Source organism: Dreissena polymorpha, chromosome 7 (genome assembly GCF_020536995.1).
Source record: "Dreissena polymorpha isolate Duluth1 chromosome 7, UMN_Dpol_1.0, whole genome shotgun sequence".
Classification (NCBI taxonomy): Eukaryota; Metazoa; Mollusca; class Bivalvia; order Myida; family Dreissenidae; genus Dreissena; species Dreissena polymorpha.
In genome coordinates, this window is record NC_068361.1 from 78,688,888 (window position 1) to 78,707,892 (window position 19,005).

General features: G+C 35.8%; 1 protein-coding gene across 32 annotated transcripts in view; it reads left to right on the forward strand.

Annotated features, from left to right (window-relative positions):
• Nucleotides 1-19,005, forward strand: part of LOC127837030 (probable tubulin polyglutamylase ttll-15) — an 87,964-nt gene that overhangs the window by 30,394 nt on the left and 38,565 nt on the right. For 4 of the 32 annotated variants that reach the window (XM_052363766.1, XM_052363774.1, XM_052363772.1 and 1 more), the window contains exons 10-14: nucleotides 1,583-1,661; nucleotides 1,933-2,041; nucleotides 2,381-2,447; nucleotides 2,770-2,897; nucleotides 3,151-3,256. In XM_052363766.1, coding sequence (XP_052219726.1) covers nucleotides 1,583-1,661; nucleotides 1,933-2,041; nucleotides 2,381-2,447; nucleotides 2,770-2,897; nucleotides 3,151-3,256 — 489 coding nt within the window. Of the gene's footprint in view, nucleotides 1-1,582; nucleotides 1,662-1,932; nucleotides 2,042-2,380; nucleotides 2,448-2,769; nucleotides 2,898-3,150; nucleotides 3,257-10,831; nucleotides 10,964-11,710; nucleotides 11,817-12,503; nucleotides 12,618-13,740; nucleotides 17,977-19,005 lie in introns of those variants that run through there. The other 28 variants (XM_052363769.1, XM_052363782.1, XM_052363780.1 and 25 more) reach the window with 13 other exon arrangements.

Genomic DNA, 19,005 nt, shown 5'->3' on the forward strand with positions numbered 1-19,005 from the left:
GTTTGGGTTATTGTGGTGGCTAGCTCACTTGGAAGAGCCCTGGACAACAATTCAGTTTTGTTTAATTAAAATTATTTAATGTTTACAAGCACATGACTGAAAGTATTCAGCTTACATCTGTGCAATGATGTAGTATTTCTTTTATACCTAATGATAAAATATGACATTTCTGCAGTGAAATAACAGCAGTGAAAATAAACAAATTGTTATTTTCAATGGTGAAAATAACACATTTTCGGAACTCCTTATTCTATTTTTAGATTATCATAAATAATTATATATATATATATTCTATGATCACGAGTGAATTAAAATTGACATTCCACCGAATCCAACAAATTTTCTTTTTATGTTATTCTTTTTTACTGTTTATTTACATTGTAAAAAGAGTTTAACTGAAAATTTCACACTAATGACGTCATTTTGTGTTTTTAAATGAATTGAGGCATGCCACAGGAGAAAGAGTAACTTTTCAGCGAAAGGGAAACAGCTGTTAATTATTTTCTTGAAAAAGGGGCATAAAAGAAACAGAAATTTTGTTCATGTCAGTGTAAGATCGTTTGTTATTTCACTCGTGGTCATAGAAAAATAATATTTTCTATGATCATTCTTGAAATAACAAATGATCTTACACTGACATGAACAAATATCCTCTATATAAAATGTTCCATAATTAAGCTCATACAGATTGTCATATAGTTTTCTGTTGTTATTCAATTACAATCACAACTGTTTTTTGCGTTTTTAACCAGGTTTTCCGAAGGAAAAAACTGGTTATTAGATTGGCGAATGCGGGCGGGCTGGCTGGCTGGCTGGCTGGCGGGCTGGCTGGCGGGCTGGCGGAATAAGCTTGTCCGGGCCATAACTATGTCGTTCATTGTCAGATTTTAAAATCATTTGGCACATTTGTTCACCATCATTGGACGGTGTGTCGCGCGAAATAATTACGTCGATATCTCCAAGGTCAAGGTCACACTTTGAGTTCAAAGGTCAAAAATGGCCATAAATGAGCTTGTCCGGGCCATAACTATGTCGTTCATCGTCAGATTTTAAAATCATTTGGCACATTTGTTCACCATCATTGGACGGTGTGTCGCGCGAAATAATTACGTCGATATCTCCAAGGTCAAGGTCACACTTTGAGTTCAAAGGTCAAAACTGGCCATAAATGAGCTTGTCCTGGCCATAACTATGTCATTCATTGTGAGATTTTAAAATCATTTGGCACATTTGTTCACCATCATGGGACGGTGTGTCCCACGAAAGAATCACGTCAATATCTCCAATGTCAAGGTCGCCACGACTAAAAATAGATTTAAAAAAAAAAAAAAAAACTTACAAAGGGGGTTAATTTTTTTTGGTCATTTCAAAAGTTCAGATTTTTTTTTCACAATGAAAACCTGGTTTTGTGACAATTTTGTCCCTTGTTTTTGTATTATTATCTCACATTTAGAATTATTTACTTATGCAACAATGATTATTCTGTATCAAAATTGAGTTTGCATTATTTAAATAAGCAACATGGATAATTCTGTATCAAAATATTGATTCACATTTTCTTTGATATTGAAATCTTTTCCAGATTCCGTCTTTACAGCAACTGTATACAGAACAAAACTACAGTTTCAAGGAGACATTTAACAGATATATGAAAAATCAAGGTAAACTAACTAATATGAAGTGTACAAGATTAGCATGTGTGGACTGCAAAGGATAATAAGATACAGCTCTTTCTGCTTTCATAAAAATGTTTGGTTAAAGGAGGTCTATGCTTAATTAAATAAGGCCTGTGAGCCCAAAACAGAAATTTAACATGAGTACAGGCCCAATAAAGTCTGGTAGTATGTTGGGCTCATATATTTTCAAAAAAACATTTTGAAAAATCACATTTCTTGTGAAGACCATGCATGCTGAGGTTGCCTATGGTTTCAGGTTATAATGTGTCCAAGATCTGGGAGGACATCCACAGCACCATACTGGCTGTCTACCTGAAGAAACACCCTAGTCTGATGCAGGCAGGCACTGTATACAAGTCCACCAGGTAAGATGACAGGCTTATGTTGTAATCTCTTTGTTCTTTAATATTTCATTTTTATTTTATTTTTAAAGTTTAAAGGAAGTCTCTTCTAAACAAAAACTCAGTCTCGACGGAAAGTATAGTCCCAGATTAGCGTGTTTTGAATGCACAGCCTAATCTGGGTCAACACTAAGCAAATGCATTTATCCCTGTTTTCCCATAGCGAGGCTTCGAAATATAAGATTCTGAGCAAACCTGGATCAAACTTTTCCAGTGCAGGGCTAAAGGGTTGGTATGCGTATTTTGACCTCTGTTATTATTGTCATATTGCATTAATAATGCCATGGCATGTTCTTATACTAGGAACTTTTTTGAGCTGGTGAGGTTTGACTTCATGTTAGACGAGAACCTCAAGCTGTACTTGATGGAGGTAAATAGGAATTTTAAGTGTTTTTTTTCTAATGATAATCATTAGATTGAAAGGGTTTAAGAACTATGATAAAACAATTATAATTTTACAGATAAAAAGTGTCTTTGATGATTAAATTTGGCTTGAGGTCAGTGTCTTATCCAGAGAATAGTCCTTTTTCTAAGAATAAATTTAAATCAATAAAAAAATGTGGAATGTTTTGTAACATAAAAGTGAAATTTCAAAGATTTTTTCTCTGAAGACTATCAAAAGTATTGAGAGTGTAAAACAAGATGACATTGTAATGCATGTTTTTCAAGGTTTATTTTTGTTCTGTTGCTAGGTGAACATGTCTCCCAACCTGTCCACCAATCATTTCATGGGAAACAAACGCTTGTACCAGCATGTTATCTACAATGTTCTACGAGTGGCCCGCATAGCTTCCATGGTCTACAATCAGTTTTCAAACATGTAGGTATAGCCATTGTTTATTTCTATAAAAAAAAAATGAGGATCATCTGTGAAAAGGGGGTTTAATGCATGTGCGAAAAGTGTCATCCCAGATGAGCCTGTGCAGTCTGCACTTTCCACTTTTTAAAATTGTTTGTTTAAAGAAGATGGTTTCTTGGCAAAAAACTGTTTCGACGAAAAGTGTAGTCCCTAGTCCGCACAGGCGTCTCTGAAATGACACTTTTACATGAATTAAGTGTGTCTGCTTTGACAGCGATGCTGACACAGATGAGATGCTGGCGTCTGACCGGGAGATCACTGTGTTCTCAGAGTGGTGTTCTACGCCAGAATGTGCCGGCAAACAGGGATGTGGTAATCTGGTGAGTAGGTGTCGGGGTTACAGAGATTTGGGAGATTTGAGGCTTGCTCTGGGAAATCTGGGCATAATGCATTTGCATAAAGATTGCAAGGGCAATCAGCACAAACTAATCATGGACAACACTTTTTTCTTTTTTTTAAATTGTTAATGGAAAGGAAGTCTCTTCTAAACAAAAATCAAGTCCAGGCGTTTCTAATTTGCCTTTGTTTTTTCATCAGATTATGTAAGATGACACTTCCTGGGCATGCATTAAGCCCAAATTTCCCAGAATAAGGCTCATTTTATCCATCATTGAAGCTGTTGAGAGAGCAGCAAGGGGTTCCATTAAGACCTGTGTTGCGGTAAGGAAGTAAGCCCGGCTATTTTTGAAGGTAACTTTATTTCCACTTGAACTTTTAAGGAATCATCTGGCTGCTTTTAAACTTTGAAACCCCGAATAGGTCCTAGAATGATGAACAGTTGACTTTTGGAACCTTTTGTACGACGCTTGGTTGTCAATTTTGGGAATAAAGTTTAAAAAGAAAACAACAAAGAAAAGTACATTTTTTTTATTTCTTTATGTAAATATGACTAAAATTTCTGTCATAAAATGTTGTTTTTTTCCACAGAATATATAAGTTGGAATATTTCCCACAACTATTACTAAAATTAAAATTTTCCTGAGTGTCTTTACTATATGGCCCAAGAGAAGATGAGTTTGAATATTTGTTTTGATCGTTTAACTTTAATTTAAATTGTCGTGAGTCTCAGGTTGAATTTGTTTAGAGCCCCTTTAGTTATTAGTATCAGTGGCTTCATAACAACATGTAAAGCTCTAAGAATGGGGGCTTTATGCATAAGCATAAAGTGTCCTTCCATATTAGCCTGTTTAATGCTTAGGCTGATCAGAGACTACATTGTCCGCTTCTATTGTATTTTTGTATCACACACCAAATGATCATGCTTTTTTATTTCCGTGCATTGAAATGAATGTTATGTTTAAACAAAAAGAACGTTTAGAAAACTTGAATCAATGTACAAAAGGGCTTGAAAATAGTGTGCTGTGATCCTATTATTAAGAATTACAATCTGTATTCATCAGTGGCATTGCTCAGGCTGTATCAATGTGCCAAGTGTGCAGATGTGCAAATTAGCCCCATGCTTAATTGTGACCATCATGGATAGTTTTTCAATTTACTTCATAAGCTATCAGTATAATGAGGCGGATTGTCGTGCTTAAGAATTAGGTATCTATGTTAAATATCAAGGTAACAAATCATATAATATATCCAACTTTTGCAATGTCACATTTGCCTGCATCATGTGATAGTTCACAATTTATTCCCACATGTTACTTTCAGCGGTGTCCTGTGCATAATCAGTAGTTCACAAATGGAGGCCACCTTGAGATACGGTGCCTGTCCAACTGGGGCGGCTGTAAGAATTGGGGCTCTTGACAAGGCTATATGAAACATTTGCGTTATTAAAAAAAGTCTCAAGTGTCATTGAGTCTGTTCTTTATGCTGTTTGCTTCATCAGTATCTTATGGAAATGAACTTCAATGAAGTCCAATTCTCAAATGCGTTTTTACATTTGCAAAATCGTAGGGTTGTAAATGAAGGTAACTTAGTGACCAAGGTCGGTTTATTAGTTTTAGTGTAAAACTTTCAAAGTAAATGCCTTAACATTTATTTAACAATATTGTTTTTGTCCTTTCAGGACACGAGGCGCTATAATAATCATCTCAGTGAATATATCAGAACTTTGTTCAAGTTGAATACAGTGATGCTCTCTTTGGTCAGCACGGCAATGTACATTTCCGTATATTATGTTGTACATTGACGGAATTATTCCCGTCATAAAAAATGATACTGTATAGCGTTACAATTGCGTCGTATCGAAAATGCTTTTTTTAGCAGGATATTGTCGGAAAAGGTACACTTATTCTTCCTACGTGTATCTGCCTTTTGTTTACTAGTAGTTTAGTCCAAAATAGTGTTGATTGTTCATAAAAATCCAAATCACTTTCAAAATGGCTGCATATTGTTTAACGTCATGCTCACGTATACCAAACTTTATAATTAATGTATCTTATTATAAAATACTTGCCAAAATATTAATATTAACCTCATTTATGCAATATAAGATGAAATCGAGATTTTGAACCCCGATTCAAACATATCTTACCAATGGTTTTACGAATTGAATCAATAAGAAGTAAACGTGCTATAAACCGGGAACGGGGCTTAATTCATGTGCGTAAAGTGGCATTCCCGATAAGCCTGTGCAGTTCGCATCGCGAATCAGGGACGACACTGTGAAATAAATTTTTTCCAATTTCTTGATCCGCGAAACTAAATGACTGATTGACTGAGTGAGTGACTTTGTGATTGAGTGACTGACTGAGTGAGGGAGTGATTGAGTGAAGGAGTGAGTGAGTGCCTGACTGAACGATTGACTGACTGAAAATGAGTTGATTGATATGCATCTATTTAAAATGTATTCTTTACCATTAAGGCATTATAATGAGCGTATCGAAACTACTGGAAATGCGTCCCTGGATTCTCCCTGTGCTTGTATTGGAAGCTTACAATTGTTTATATTCACATTGTCTTGGTTTTATCTATTCATCTATCCAATCCATCCATCCATTCATTCATTAATTTTATCTATTCATCCATTCATTTATCAAAATGAGTCATCCGTGTTAGTTGAGATAAATAACTCTCAAATCTTGAATGCAGCGATTAGATGTAATAATGTATTATTTTCCGTAGTTCAAAATACAACAAATGCTTAAATATAATGGTTTAGACGTAACCACCAATCAGTCAAGCGGCACCCATTTAACATCAAAAATTCTTTAATGGGTCCAGATATCGGAAAAAGTAGCACCGGATTCGGATTTAGGGAAGACAAATCACATAGTTTGACTATCTTATTGTTTTAGTTTCATTGGAATGTAGGTGTACTGGGTTTTGCGCTTCTGTAAAAGGGTGCTGCATTCTTATTCGAAATGCACCATTTAAACTCAATAATTCTTCAACTAATTAAAAATAAAAATTAAAATTAACACCGGATTCGTATTCAGCAACACAAATTCATAGAGAATTCATTATCTTATTGTTTGATTTCGATGGAGCGAACGAGCTATCGAGCTGAGCGTATTTCATCTGTGCACGTAAATAGGACGGCATAAGAAAAGGGTGCTTAATGCATTATTGATTATAACTTTTTTTTTATTATTTTGTTTTCAATTTTGTTTTCAAACTTTTAAACAAACACTATAAACTGTTTATGTTTTATTAAAAACATTTGTTGTTTCTTTTTAAGATACATATGTATTTCTGACGTTTGGTTTTAATATTGATAACTTGAATGGCTTTAGATATCTTTAAAATTCCAACGAATTCGTGATCAGCGTGGTCATAGGCATATAGAGGTAAACATCTCTTATTTTATTTCAACGCTGAGTTTTTTTTAATAAATAAATTATTTATTTATGTTTTAAATGTTACGGACATAACATTCCGCGTACATCGCTTCAATATCATGTTCTTAATTCTATCCAACCGTTCTGCATTATAAAACAAACGTATACAATATAGTAGTGAAACTAAATCACTCGCAGCATGCCAAAAAATGAGTCTGGGCTTGAACCCGGATCACCTTGGTGAAGAAGCGTGTATACCAACAACGGCGCTGAAAGGACGTGCACATGTGTTTTTCCCAGAGCGAGGCTGATTTTGTCTTTCAAATGAATTGTGCTGATGCAGCACTTAACTGATAATGATTTCTTGACAGCTGATATAAAGATATATGCGAGGGTCGCATGATAGGAAAACATGGCTTGCACACGCTAATCTGGGACGACGCTTTACGCTTTTCTCCATTATGCGACTCATATCTAATGCAGGTGTTTCGAATTTCAACTCGAAAAGCAAAATAGGTTTGCCGAATGGTTTCCATGGGTGAGTCTTGGCCCGATGTTCTACAACGCGGTCGTTAGTTTCGAATCTCTGACGACGACATTATCAGTGTGTTCTTTAAAGTGATATTATGGGCATTTTTTCACTGATGAATTGAGCTGAAAAGAATTAACTGGTCAAAAGAGTTAGTTAAAATGTGGAAGCATACCAAGTATCTGCAACTAATCTTGCTACCAGTTGTTTATAAAAAAAGTATATAAATTATATCGATATTTTACATGACTCACCCAGTCCTCTAAGCCGAATGATCCGTAAAACAAAATAGTGTCTTTGTGTCGTATGAACGGATCTGCACTAAAACTAAATTGAGATTGACATCGTACATCGAATCATTTATGTCGTCAGTTGTCAAAACGAAAGTACGGTTGATATTCAAATGCATTATTTTTCTCTTTCCGGGATGTTGTTTTGGTATGTTGATGCTGCATTAACAATATACATGTGTATGAAGTGAAAACACCAGAAATAAACAACGGTTGCGATAGACACCTATACACTGTCAGATGCCCATAATATCACTTTAAAGGAGCAACCGGCATTGATTGCTATTAAAATCGTTGATTATACACTGATTGATACACAGGACAAAATGTTCAGTACAAAACTCACGTCGGGTTCAGCGGCATAATAGTGACCAGCCAGGCAGCCTCAAACTGTATGCGGCTTCGGTCAATATATGATTTGGGGTTGAATGGACTGGTCCAAGATTATATTTACGCAGTTATTACTTAGTGGCCACTGCATCTAATTCCCAAATATGGAACGGTCGACGTTTATGGCTTTTCTTTGCATCAGAATGTGCAAGGCTATTATCAGTTTAAAAGATCAATATCTTATTCCGAAAGATGCAATCAAAACGTATATCACGCAGCTTCTAAGAAAATCCCATTTGCCCAAATGCAAGCGAGCGAACTCGGGGATTCGGCAGTGAGATTTCGACAAAATCCCTTTACTTCAATAAATGCACCACAAACGCTCGTCTGTCAACGTCGCTGCCAATGAAATACATGTTGCAGACACACTTGGGAAACGGTTGATAACAACTAAAGGAATGGGCGCGATCGCAAAATGGCTTTTCATCCAGGAGAGAAAGAGAACCTTTTTACAAATAGGCACTACTTTCGACAATCACCACATGAAGCAAATATCGTAGTCTTTTGTCACGATAATATAATAAAAGAGGCCAATCGTGATGAATCGATTATTTCCGGAAATTCAATCTATACATAGATGGTGACGTCACTACGTTACTGTCAGTAAGAACGGTGTGTACACAGTGTTGTAAATTAGCACAATTAACCAGCCATACGCGCATGCCCACAACAAACACATACGCAACGTTTCACAAGTGCACACAACATACATTCACGTGCACACAACATACATTCACGCATTTCTTGCGCGTATCATCACCGCTCATTAACAAAGCATTCAAAACACAATACGAACGCCGCTTGGAACTACTTTCCACATCCACGTCTACTTTCCTTTCGCAACTTTTAACTTGCCCCTTTCACTTTCACTTTGCTGGCACAAATCCGCAATTACATTACTTTGCTCACACACTTAGCAAATTAACATGTCAACATATCACATACATAGAATAAATACATAAATAACAACGTACTAAATCACTTGGCTTATATCTTTGCTCTTCTCAAAAATCAGTGCCATCAAATGCCCCTCGTAACCGATATTCGGTATGTCGACAACAGCCCTTTCAAAAGAGTACAACAACAACAAGCATGGCGCCAATAATGGATATTTACGAGTTCACAATGAATTTTTCGCTAATTAGCAGTCAGAATAGCGCTGTATCAATGTATAACGCACACCATCTTGTACAATGAACATTTCTGCACGGTACGCTTGTTACGGTAATACAAAACTGGGAATATTTCAAAAATCGGAGCCCAGGTTGTTCCAACGACTTTTTTTCGAATTCAAAAGTTGACGAGAGCCCATTAATTTCTCTCATCCGCCGGTCTGATTGAGTGTGGGTGGGACAACAACCGATACTACATCGAGGCCATCTCTTTCGCTATGCAACTCGTCCAGAGATACGGCATCGACTGTAAGGCTGACACTCTGCAGTCACTGACGTACGCAGGGAAGATCACTTTTAAACAAGATTTTATGCAAACACAATGGATCTAGACATATAGAAAGTCATTTATTTACTTAAGCTGTAGTTTAAAGTTCTTTCAATTATCTTGATTGTGTACACAACCTAAGGGTGATTGAGAGTCCTTCCTGTCCTTTGGGCTGAACCAGTACTGTACATCATGGTGTCTTGTGTTGAAAAGTTGATAACATTACCAGAGTGTGGATTAAAGTGGGCATGCTTGCAAAGCTACATAAACGGCATTATCCACTTCGGTGACCACATCAATTCTTACCATGATTGCTCTTTTATACAAGGACATCGCCTGGAAGTACTTTGTTAGCGCCGCGTACAACAAAATGGCTTGACAACACCTGTATGGCATGCCGTTGATGGGTCGCCGCCGTTTAGCTCCAAAGTGCACGATGTTGCCACAAAAGCAAGGTAGGTTAGAAAGAGTGCATGATGGGTATATATCTGCAGTTGATCAGCGCTTAATCAAACACGGATTTACCGGTAATTGTTTTCGATCGTTGTTTGGAGCATTTTTCCAGTCTTGATTTGTTTGCCGTTAAAGATGTGTTTGTCATTCTGTGGGTTGTGTGTGTGTGAGTGTGTTTATCCATTTTGATGTCGTTTTATCTCCGTTACTTGTAAATGCCTGGGAGGATGTAAAATTGTCCATTGCATAGCTAAAAGCTGGTGTGTGTATTTTGACCATTTATTATGCCATGGCATGTTCTTATTCTAGGAACTTCTTTGAGCTGGTGAGGTTTGACTTCATGTTGGATGAGAATCTCAAGCTGTACTTGATGGAGGTAAATAGGAATTCTATTGGTTTTATTTCAAATAATAATCTTTAGATTTAAAGGGTTTCAGCACTATGATAAAGGAATTGTAATTTAACAGATAAAAGTGTCTTTGATGATTCTTTTTCAAAGAATAAATAAAAATCAATTACAAAAATGTGGATCTTTTTTTAACATCAAAGTAAAAATGTTCGAAGAAAGATGCCTGTTTAGGTTTTAGAATTATACGAGGTCAACAGTTCAAATTACAAAACTAATAATGAAATTATTGACAAATTAAGGGTGTCAATGTAATAATTGTACAGATGAACTTTCACAGTCCAGACAACTATGTAAAATACAAAATGAGCTTCATTCTGTGAAAATAGGGCTTAATTCATGCGCATGAAAATGTGGTCCCAGATCAACGTGTGCAGTCCACACAGCTAATCACGGACAACACGTAACGCTCTTCTGGATTTTTTTGTTCGAAGGAAGTGTCACCACAACAAAAATCTAGTTACGGCGGAAAGTGTCGTCTCTGATTAGCTTGTATGGAATGCACAGGCTAATCTGAGATGACACTTTATGCATTTGTATTAAGCTCAGATTCCCATAGCGAGGCTCGTATCAGAAGACTATCATTAGTATTCAGAGTGTAGAACAAGATGACATCATAACATGTTTTTCAAGGTTTGTTTGTGCTCTGTTGTTAGGTGAACATGTCTCCCAACCTGTCCACCAATCATTTTATGGGAAACAAACGCTTGTACCAGCACGTCATCTACAATGTTCTACGAGTGTCCCGGATAGCTTCCATGGTCTACAATCAGTTTTCAAACATTAAGGTATAGCCATAAGTTATATCTATCAAAAAAGTAGGAGCAGTGCTCTGTGAAAAGGGATTTTAATGCATGTGCGTAAAGTGTCGTCCCTCAAGTGCACAGGCTAATCAGGAACAACACTTTCTGCCTTAAATAGATTTTAGGGATAGAGAGACTTTCTTTAAAAGAAAAATATCATAATAGCTGAAAGTGTTGTCCGTGATTAGCCTGTGCAGACTGCACAGGCTAATCTGGGAAGACACTATACGCACATGCATTAAACCCCCTTTTCACAGAGCGCCGCTCATGTATTTTCACCTTAGTTTAAACCTTTTTATTTTTAGCTAAATTGCATTTTAAGCCTTAGGCTTATTGACATGCTCTCATGTCTGTTTTCTGGGTAGAGCCAGTAATTGGTGTGATAATATGGGAGATCTAATGAATGCTTCTACAGTACGGAACAAACCTGTGAACTCCCCGTCGTTTGCGAACACCATATACACTACACCGCAGTGACATTCACCTTGATTTTACCTTGATTTGTTATAGTATGCTTGTGTCTGCCATTACCTAATAAATGCCTTTTAAAATGTATAATGTGTGCCAAATTTTTTTAATGGAGTTTTATGTGCACATTTACCGTTGAGACAGTCTTGTGGCCTTGGGGATCATATTCAGCAACCCAATAATTAGCTTGGGTATAGAGGATAGACCTGCTCGTAGCAACAAAATAAGCCTTGTTTTCCCAGAGTTGCCTGTCTGTTTTGACAGCGATGCTGACACAGATGAGATGCTAGCGTCTGACCGGGAGATCACTGTGTTCTCAGAGTGGTGTTCTATGCCAGAATGTGCCGGCAAACAGGGATGTGGTAATCTGGTGAGTAGTTGTCAGGGTTACAGAGATTTGGGAGATTTGAGCCTTGCTCTGGGAAATCTGGGCATAATGCATTTGCATTAAGATTCCTAAAGCAATTAGGTTGAAGTTGGATGGGATTGACACCTTTGTTGATCTGTATTGGGATAGCCACCACGAGAAAGCTTTCATAATGACCTAAGGGCTAACTGAAACGGCTGTTCATTATGACGGCAAAATGGATTGGGCTAGTGGATACAGAAAGTTCAGAAATGTGGACAACTGGTGTCTGTGTGATGGCTTAGCCCCCTATTTTTTGTTTTCCCATTTCTCCCATTGTTGTGCACTCTGTACCAGCATCATAGTTTCAAAGATTCATGTCTGCATCTTGCTTTAAGCGGTGTGTCCTGTGATCCTATTATTAAGAATTACAATCTGTAATCATCAGTGGCAGCGCTCAGTCTGTATCAATGTACCCAGTGTGCCCATCTGGAAATATTAGCCCCAAGCATTATTTTGTCCACCATGGATGGTTTTTCAATGACTGCATTAGCTATCAGCATGATTAGGCGGATTGTGAGGCTTAAGAATTAGGTACCTAAGTTAAAGATCGAGGTAACAATTCAATATAATATATCCAAGTTTTGGAATGTCATATTTGCTTGCATCAGTGTCATTGCTAAAATGTGTATTCCCACATGTTACTTTCAGCGGTGTGCGCTGTGCACCCAGTGCCTGCACGCCTCCCAGAAGGTGACCTTGAGGGAGGCCTACCTGGAACACTACAACAGGGGCGGCTGTCACAGGCTCATCCCTCCTGCCATTGTAAGTCGCACTTGTATTTGTAAGAGGTCGTAGTCAGGCTTATCAGGGACATCACTTTTCGCCTTGCCTGGAATTTCGTTTAGAAGTGACTTCCTTTAAAGAAAAAAATACATTAAAGCAGGAAGTATTGTCCCTGTTTAGGGTGTGTGGACTACACAGGCTAATTGGGGTGACACTTTACCCACACGCATTAAGCTCCGTGTTCACAGAGCACAGCTCATTTGTATGAGGTCAAAGTGGCGTGTTGATATGGTGTCCCCTGCCTAGCTGTCAGTGGTCACATGTTAAAGCCAGGCTCTTCAAGCGTTCTCAAAGTCTTTTCTTAAGACACCAAGTACTGGTTTTACCCAGGAAACAGGCCCAAGAGTGTCTTAGAAAGCTGCTTTTGATGTAATTGTGCTTTAATGAGAAGGTTTAAATACAGCATATCTATATTACCCAGCTTGTCTCATAGTATGTAGACAAATATAAAAAAGAATATTCAGAATGTTCTATTTATTTGGGTACATTTTGACTTGTCTTCAAACATACAGTATACAAAAACATAGAATTATTATGGTATATATTCATAAATACCGGTATAATCAATATAATTCTGTTGAATTTATTTACCGGTAGATTCTAACATGCTTTAATTTGTTTTTACTTAGTCAAAAGAACAAAAAGTCAATTAAACCTAACCAGAAAAAAGTGCAAATGTACCATTTTGGTAAAATGAGGTTAGCTTTGTTTTCTCTGAATTTGATGTAAGTAAATGTCATAAAAATATCATTGTTATTTTACAACACCTTTGAATAAAGCATAGCCACAGTCACTTAACCCTTCCCGGCTCAGATGCCAAGTGAAAATGGCTGTATGAAACCTGCAGCATAAAAACCAGAAAAGTCTGAAAGTCACATGCAGCCTGTTCAGGTTTTATGCTGTTTGCTGCTAATCAGTATCTTAGGGTTGGAAATGAAGCCTTAAAAACTTAGACTAGTGAACAAGGTCTTAAATTTATTTTGATTTTTAAGTGACTAAACTTGCATCAAAGTGTGAATCAGAGTGTTAAAGGCTTAATAACTTTTCAATGACATTTATTTTTTACTTGACTTTAATATTGTTTGTTTGTGTCCTTTTTCAGGGACACGAGGCAGCTTTAACATGGAGCCCAGAGAATCCAGATACAGATGCCTTTGGGCTTCAGAATCAAACAGAGAGGAATCGTCTCATGTATTTGTGGTTTGTCTGCATGTGCCGGAAAGACCGCACGTTCTGCCTGTGATAATGAGTTGTGATCTCATTTATTTAAGAAACTAAACTATAGCGTTCCAAATGAGCTGAGTTATGGTAAAATGGGGCTTCATGCATGTGCGTAAAGTGTCGTCCCTGATTAGCCTTCACATACAGCGCTTCCAGCATACACTGAAAAAGAAACTCCTTTTAAGCAAAAAATACAATTGAAGTGGAAAGTGTTTTCTCTAATCTGGGATGACACTTTACGCACATGCATCAAACATTGTTTCCCCAGAGTGCGGCTCATATGTATTTTGTATTTTCTATGCATTAAATGGTATTTTTTTAATTATTTATTTTAATACAAAATTATACATGCATATGGGCAAACCAATATAATATTTCCACCAAAAATGTCAAAGAACTTGAAATACATCATAGAGAAATTACGGCAACTTTTAGGGCGCAATTTGTTCTATATTTTGACTTGTATTTATATAATATACTCATTCTTGTTTAAGTACGCAGTCAGAAAATGCTTTGTTGTTTAATAATACAATTTTTATGCAACATTATTATGGTTTTTTTAACACATTTTTGGAGCAATTTTATTAATCCTTTGCTGTGCTCTCGCTCTTTTGATAGAGTGCTGCACAACAAATACCAGATTTACTTTTGAGTGTTAATAACAAGTTTCCATCTAGCAAAAGCTTTATATGCCATGTATTACCTCAACTCAAAGTGCAAATATACATTCCATTGTGTTCCTTCTCACCCAAAGGTTAGTGAAGTTAGACATTATAAAAAGTACACATTCAAACTAACACCAATACTGATTAAATAAGTACAATTTCCTAGAAATGACAATGACTCGTGGTTAAACTATGCAATTGGAGAATAATATAGCCATTTGTCAAGGGTATTGCTTTAGTTTATTTATTATTTTAATAATTTTAATTAAAAGATTTAATTGTGTTGTTTTTAGTAAAAATGCTGCTGGACAGCTTTTCATATGTTACAATTCATAATATTATTTGCCATGTTTCATCATGTTCTAGGTATTAATTATTAAAAATATTTTTTTACAAGTAGTTGTGAAAGGGTTTTGTAAACAATGTTAAATTTGTTCCACGTTCATTTGTTGCTTTACTATATTGGCTATTGTACTAGTTTCAGATCATGAAAATTTAGTTAGAATCATTTGTTATTTATATGGATTTTGATTTTATATGTTTGGTGATAGCTTTTATTGTTATATGTGTCGGTTTTACTTTGTTTTTTAAGTGTTTGCATACCTTCAAAGTATATTGCAATCATGCAAATTCATGGTGCGACTAAGCAAGCCTTAATTCCTATATGGCCTTCTCTGTGAAAAAACTGGTCTTTCCGAGTGTGCGTGAAGAGTTGTCCCAGATGAGCATATGCAGTCAGCACTCCACAGGCTAATCTGTGACAACACTTTACACAAATGCATAAAGTCCTGTTTACTCTGAGTGCTGATAATATTCTTATTTGAGAGCAACAATTTACAAGCCTGCATATAGGAAAAGTGAGAAAGCTCTATTGAAAACTTATCTGTACATGGCTTGTGCAAATTTTGATTTCTGTGCCTCAGATTTACAATATAAAACCAGATGTTAAGCCTGGTTTTTCAATGAATTAGGTTTTCCTCTTATACACACTTGGAACATTGTTCTAGCCCTTTTTTTGGCAAAACAGGGCTTAATGCATTGTGTAATGTGTGGTCCCAGATTAGCCCCTGGGGTCTGCACAGGATAATCAGGGACGACACTTTCTGTTAAATTGGAAAGAAAATAAAGGTAGTCTCTTCTTAACAAAAATAAAGTCTAAGCAAAAAGTGTCTTCCCAGATTAGCCTGTAAGGGCTGCAAAAGCTAATCTGGATCGACCCTTTAGGCACATACAATTTCCCAGAGGGCTGTTCATTTATTTAAATGCTCAGGGGTCGTATTCCAGAAGCATCGTAAGTTAAATTGTATTCTTATCCTTAAAGTGGGAAAATTTCTTAATTGTTTCATTTCATATTGCAATTGTTTGGCATCACAATTTACATGAAAATAACATCATTATGTCAATGTTATTTTAGGAATACCAAAAAATGATGTATTTCCTTATTAAGTAAAGAAATACAAAACATTGTAATTTTGACCTTAAGTGAAATTATTTAAGAAATTACTTAAGATGTCTTTTGAATACCACCCCTAATGAATGGAAGCACAGCCGTAATTTAATGGGACTTTTCATTTAAGCATCTAGATATCCTTTTTACTTGTTAGATTTAACTTCACTATAACAAGGTTGCACTTTTTCAAAGATAAGTAGGAAGCTACTCAGTAAGTATCAACTCTGTTATCATCTTCATTTACGTCTTGTTATATGTGTTAGATGCATCTATATGTATGATTGTTATATGTGTTAGATGCATCTATATGTATGATTGTTATATGTGTTAGATGCATCTATATGTATGATTGTTATATGTGTTAGATGCATCTATATGTATGATTGTTATATGTGTTAGATGCATCTATATGTATGATTGTTATATGTGTTAGATGCATCTATATGTATGATTGTTATATGTTTTAGATGCATCTATATGTTTGATTGTTATATGTGTTAGATACATCTATATGTATGATTGTTATATGTGTTAGATGCATCTATATGTATGATTGTTATATGTGTTAGATGCATCTATATGTATGATTTTGCCTATGAATGGGCATTCATCAAATATTGTTGTACTTTATTTGTGTTAACTGAAGTATTTGTTTTAATATTTATTTACTGGTATATGCTTTTTACAATCTATTAAAAGATACACATTGAATCAAATTAAAAATCTAATTTCTCTAGTTAAACTCTAGGATTGTCATTTGTAATAAATAACTCTTTTAAACGAAGACATATCATATTGTGGTGTTGTTATAAGAATTGTTGTTGATTTGTGAAAATGGCATGGCATGAAATAGCTTATTTTATTTCTGGATAACTTGTACCATACCTATGCAATACCTTACCTATAACTCTTACATATTATTTTTTATATTAGAAAATATTAATGAATACCATATATGAAGTCTTATTTGTCTGCTTAAATGGTTAAGTTTGTTATTTATAGGTGTTTTGACACTTTTTAGATCTGTTGTTATTATTTCACAGTTTGATATTCAGGTATAGTGTAATGGTTTGTTTAATTGTATATACAATGCAGCCTTTAAATTAATACATGTTAGAAGGTATTATGTTGTTGAATAAACAAATAAACTCAGGGCTTCAAATCATTCCGAAGTTAAAAAGTTATCAACAATTACTTCTTTAGTTGTACAATTAATCAAGTACCTGTCATTTACCCACTGATAAGTACTTTAACATGCCCCCACTTGTGTTACCCTTTAACATGTCTGCACTTGTGTTACCCTTTAACATGCCTGCACTTGTGTTACCCTTTAACATGTTCCCACAGTAGTCTCCCACTTGTGTCACCCTTTAACATTCTCCCACTTGTGTTACCCTTTAACATTCCCCTACTTGTGTTACCCTTGTGTTTTTACCATCATTCCTCCTGAGCCATCTATCAAAAAGTTATTTGTTCAATGTTGTATATTTGTATTGAGATTGTCATGTTTAAATATATGTTGAAATTTACGTATACATTTTAAACACACAATCTGTCAAAATGTGTCTCGGAATTTTAAAATATCTACATTTACCTTGTATTTTCACGAGAATTTTATTGTATTGTTTAGTGTCATTGTTCTTGCTTTATAGATATAGATATTAATCAAATGGGTTGTTGCCTTACAATCAGACAAGCAATACAGGACAAATGTTGCCTTATTGTTTCGATCTGCAAAATATGTATATTATTTACCTACTTTCTTTCTCTGTTAAAGTTATACTGTGTAGATGATTTTGTGCCATTTACATTATTATAAATAAACCCTGCTCTGGGAATTCCGGGCACATGCTTTAAGCCCTGTTTTTCCAGAACGAGGCTCAAATGCTTTTAGAATGTGTTAAATATAATCACGATATCTTTGACGCCTGTTCAATTTCTGTTGTGAATTGAACGGCACATTTTATACATGGAAAACAGAATACAAAATTGAGATGTTTTATTATATTCTTGTTCCTTTTCTTTTCGTCTCTTGTCAACTAAAGAGGCAGAGTTTGTGCTTTTATTTCCGAGATTGTACATTGAAATCGGACGAACGTTGCAGTATCTGTCTTGCAAGGTCTTTAATAACTCGCGTATTGAAAGCCAAAATGGCCTATCACACTTTACACAGATATGGGATGATTTTTGGCTGTGAAAGTTACGAATTCGGTGAGATTTAACTTAATGGACAAACTTAATGCATGTGCGCAAAATGTCGTCCAATATTAGCCTGTGCAGTCCACACAGGCTAATCAGCGACGACACTTTTCGCCTCAACCAGATTTTAGTCAAGAAAAGGCTTACGTTACAAAAAACGCCATAAAAGTGGACAGTTTGGTCCGTTATAAGCCTTTGCGGAATGCACAGGCTAATCTGGGACGACACTTAACGGACAAGCATGAAGCCTAATTAAGTGACCGAAAGTGCGCCGTATAAAAGCTTATTTTGACGATAAGCTATACACCATTAATAAATTTGTTTAACCATGCATTGAAATGTGTTGATATTTTTCAGCTGTAGTTTGGTCATAACGAGTCATGGTATTTGAAATAGGAATTGAACAACAACTTTCTACTCACTTGTACAATTAAGTTATGCACATGTACATTAACGACACTGACGTAAACACATATCCGACAATTAATTGATATTACTTGAATCATTACAGCTTATCGAGAAACATGCAGAATATTGCCAAATAAGCACACTCATAGCGATGCGAAAATGAATTGTACAACGTTTCAGTCGCATTGAATCTTGTTTGATCACTTTACAATACATTTACTTGTTATATTCCATAAATTTATATCACAAAATATTTTAAGCATTAAAATTCACATTGAAAAATACCGAATTCAACAATTTTAAAATTCGGGAGCGGAGATCCCTGCTGCACCCTCCCTTGTTGGGCTCCCCCAGTCAAACATTTCCTGCGTACGGCCCTGTGATGGCTGTATTATCTGCAAAACACCACTCAAAAACACACTCG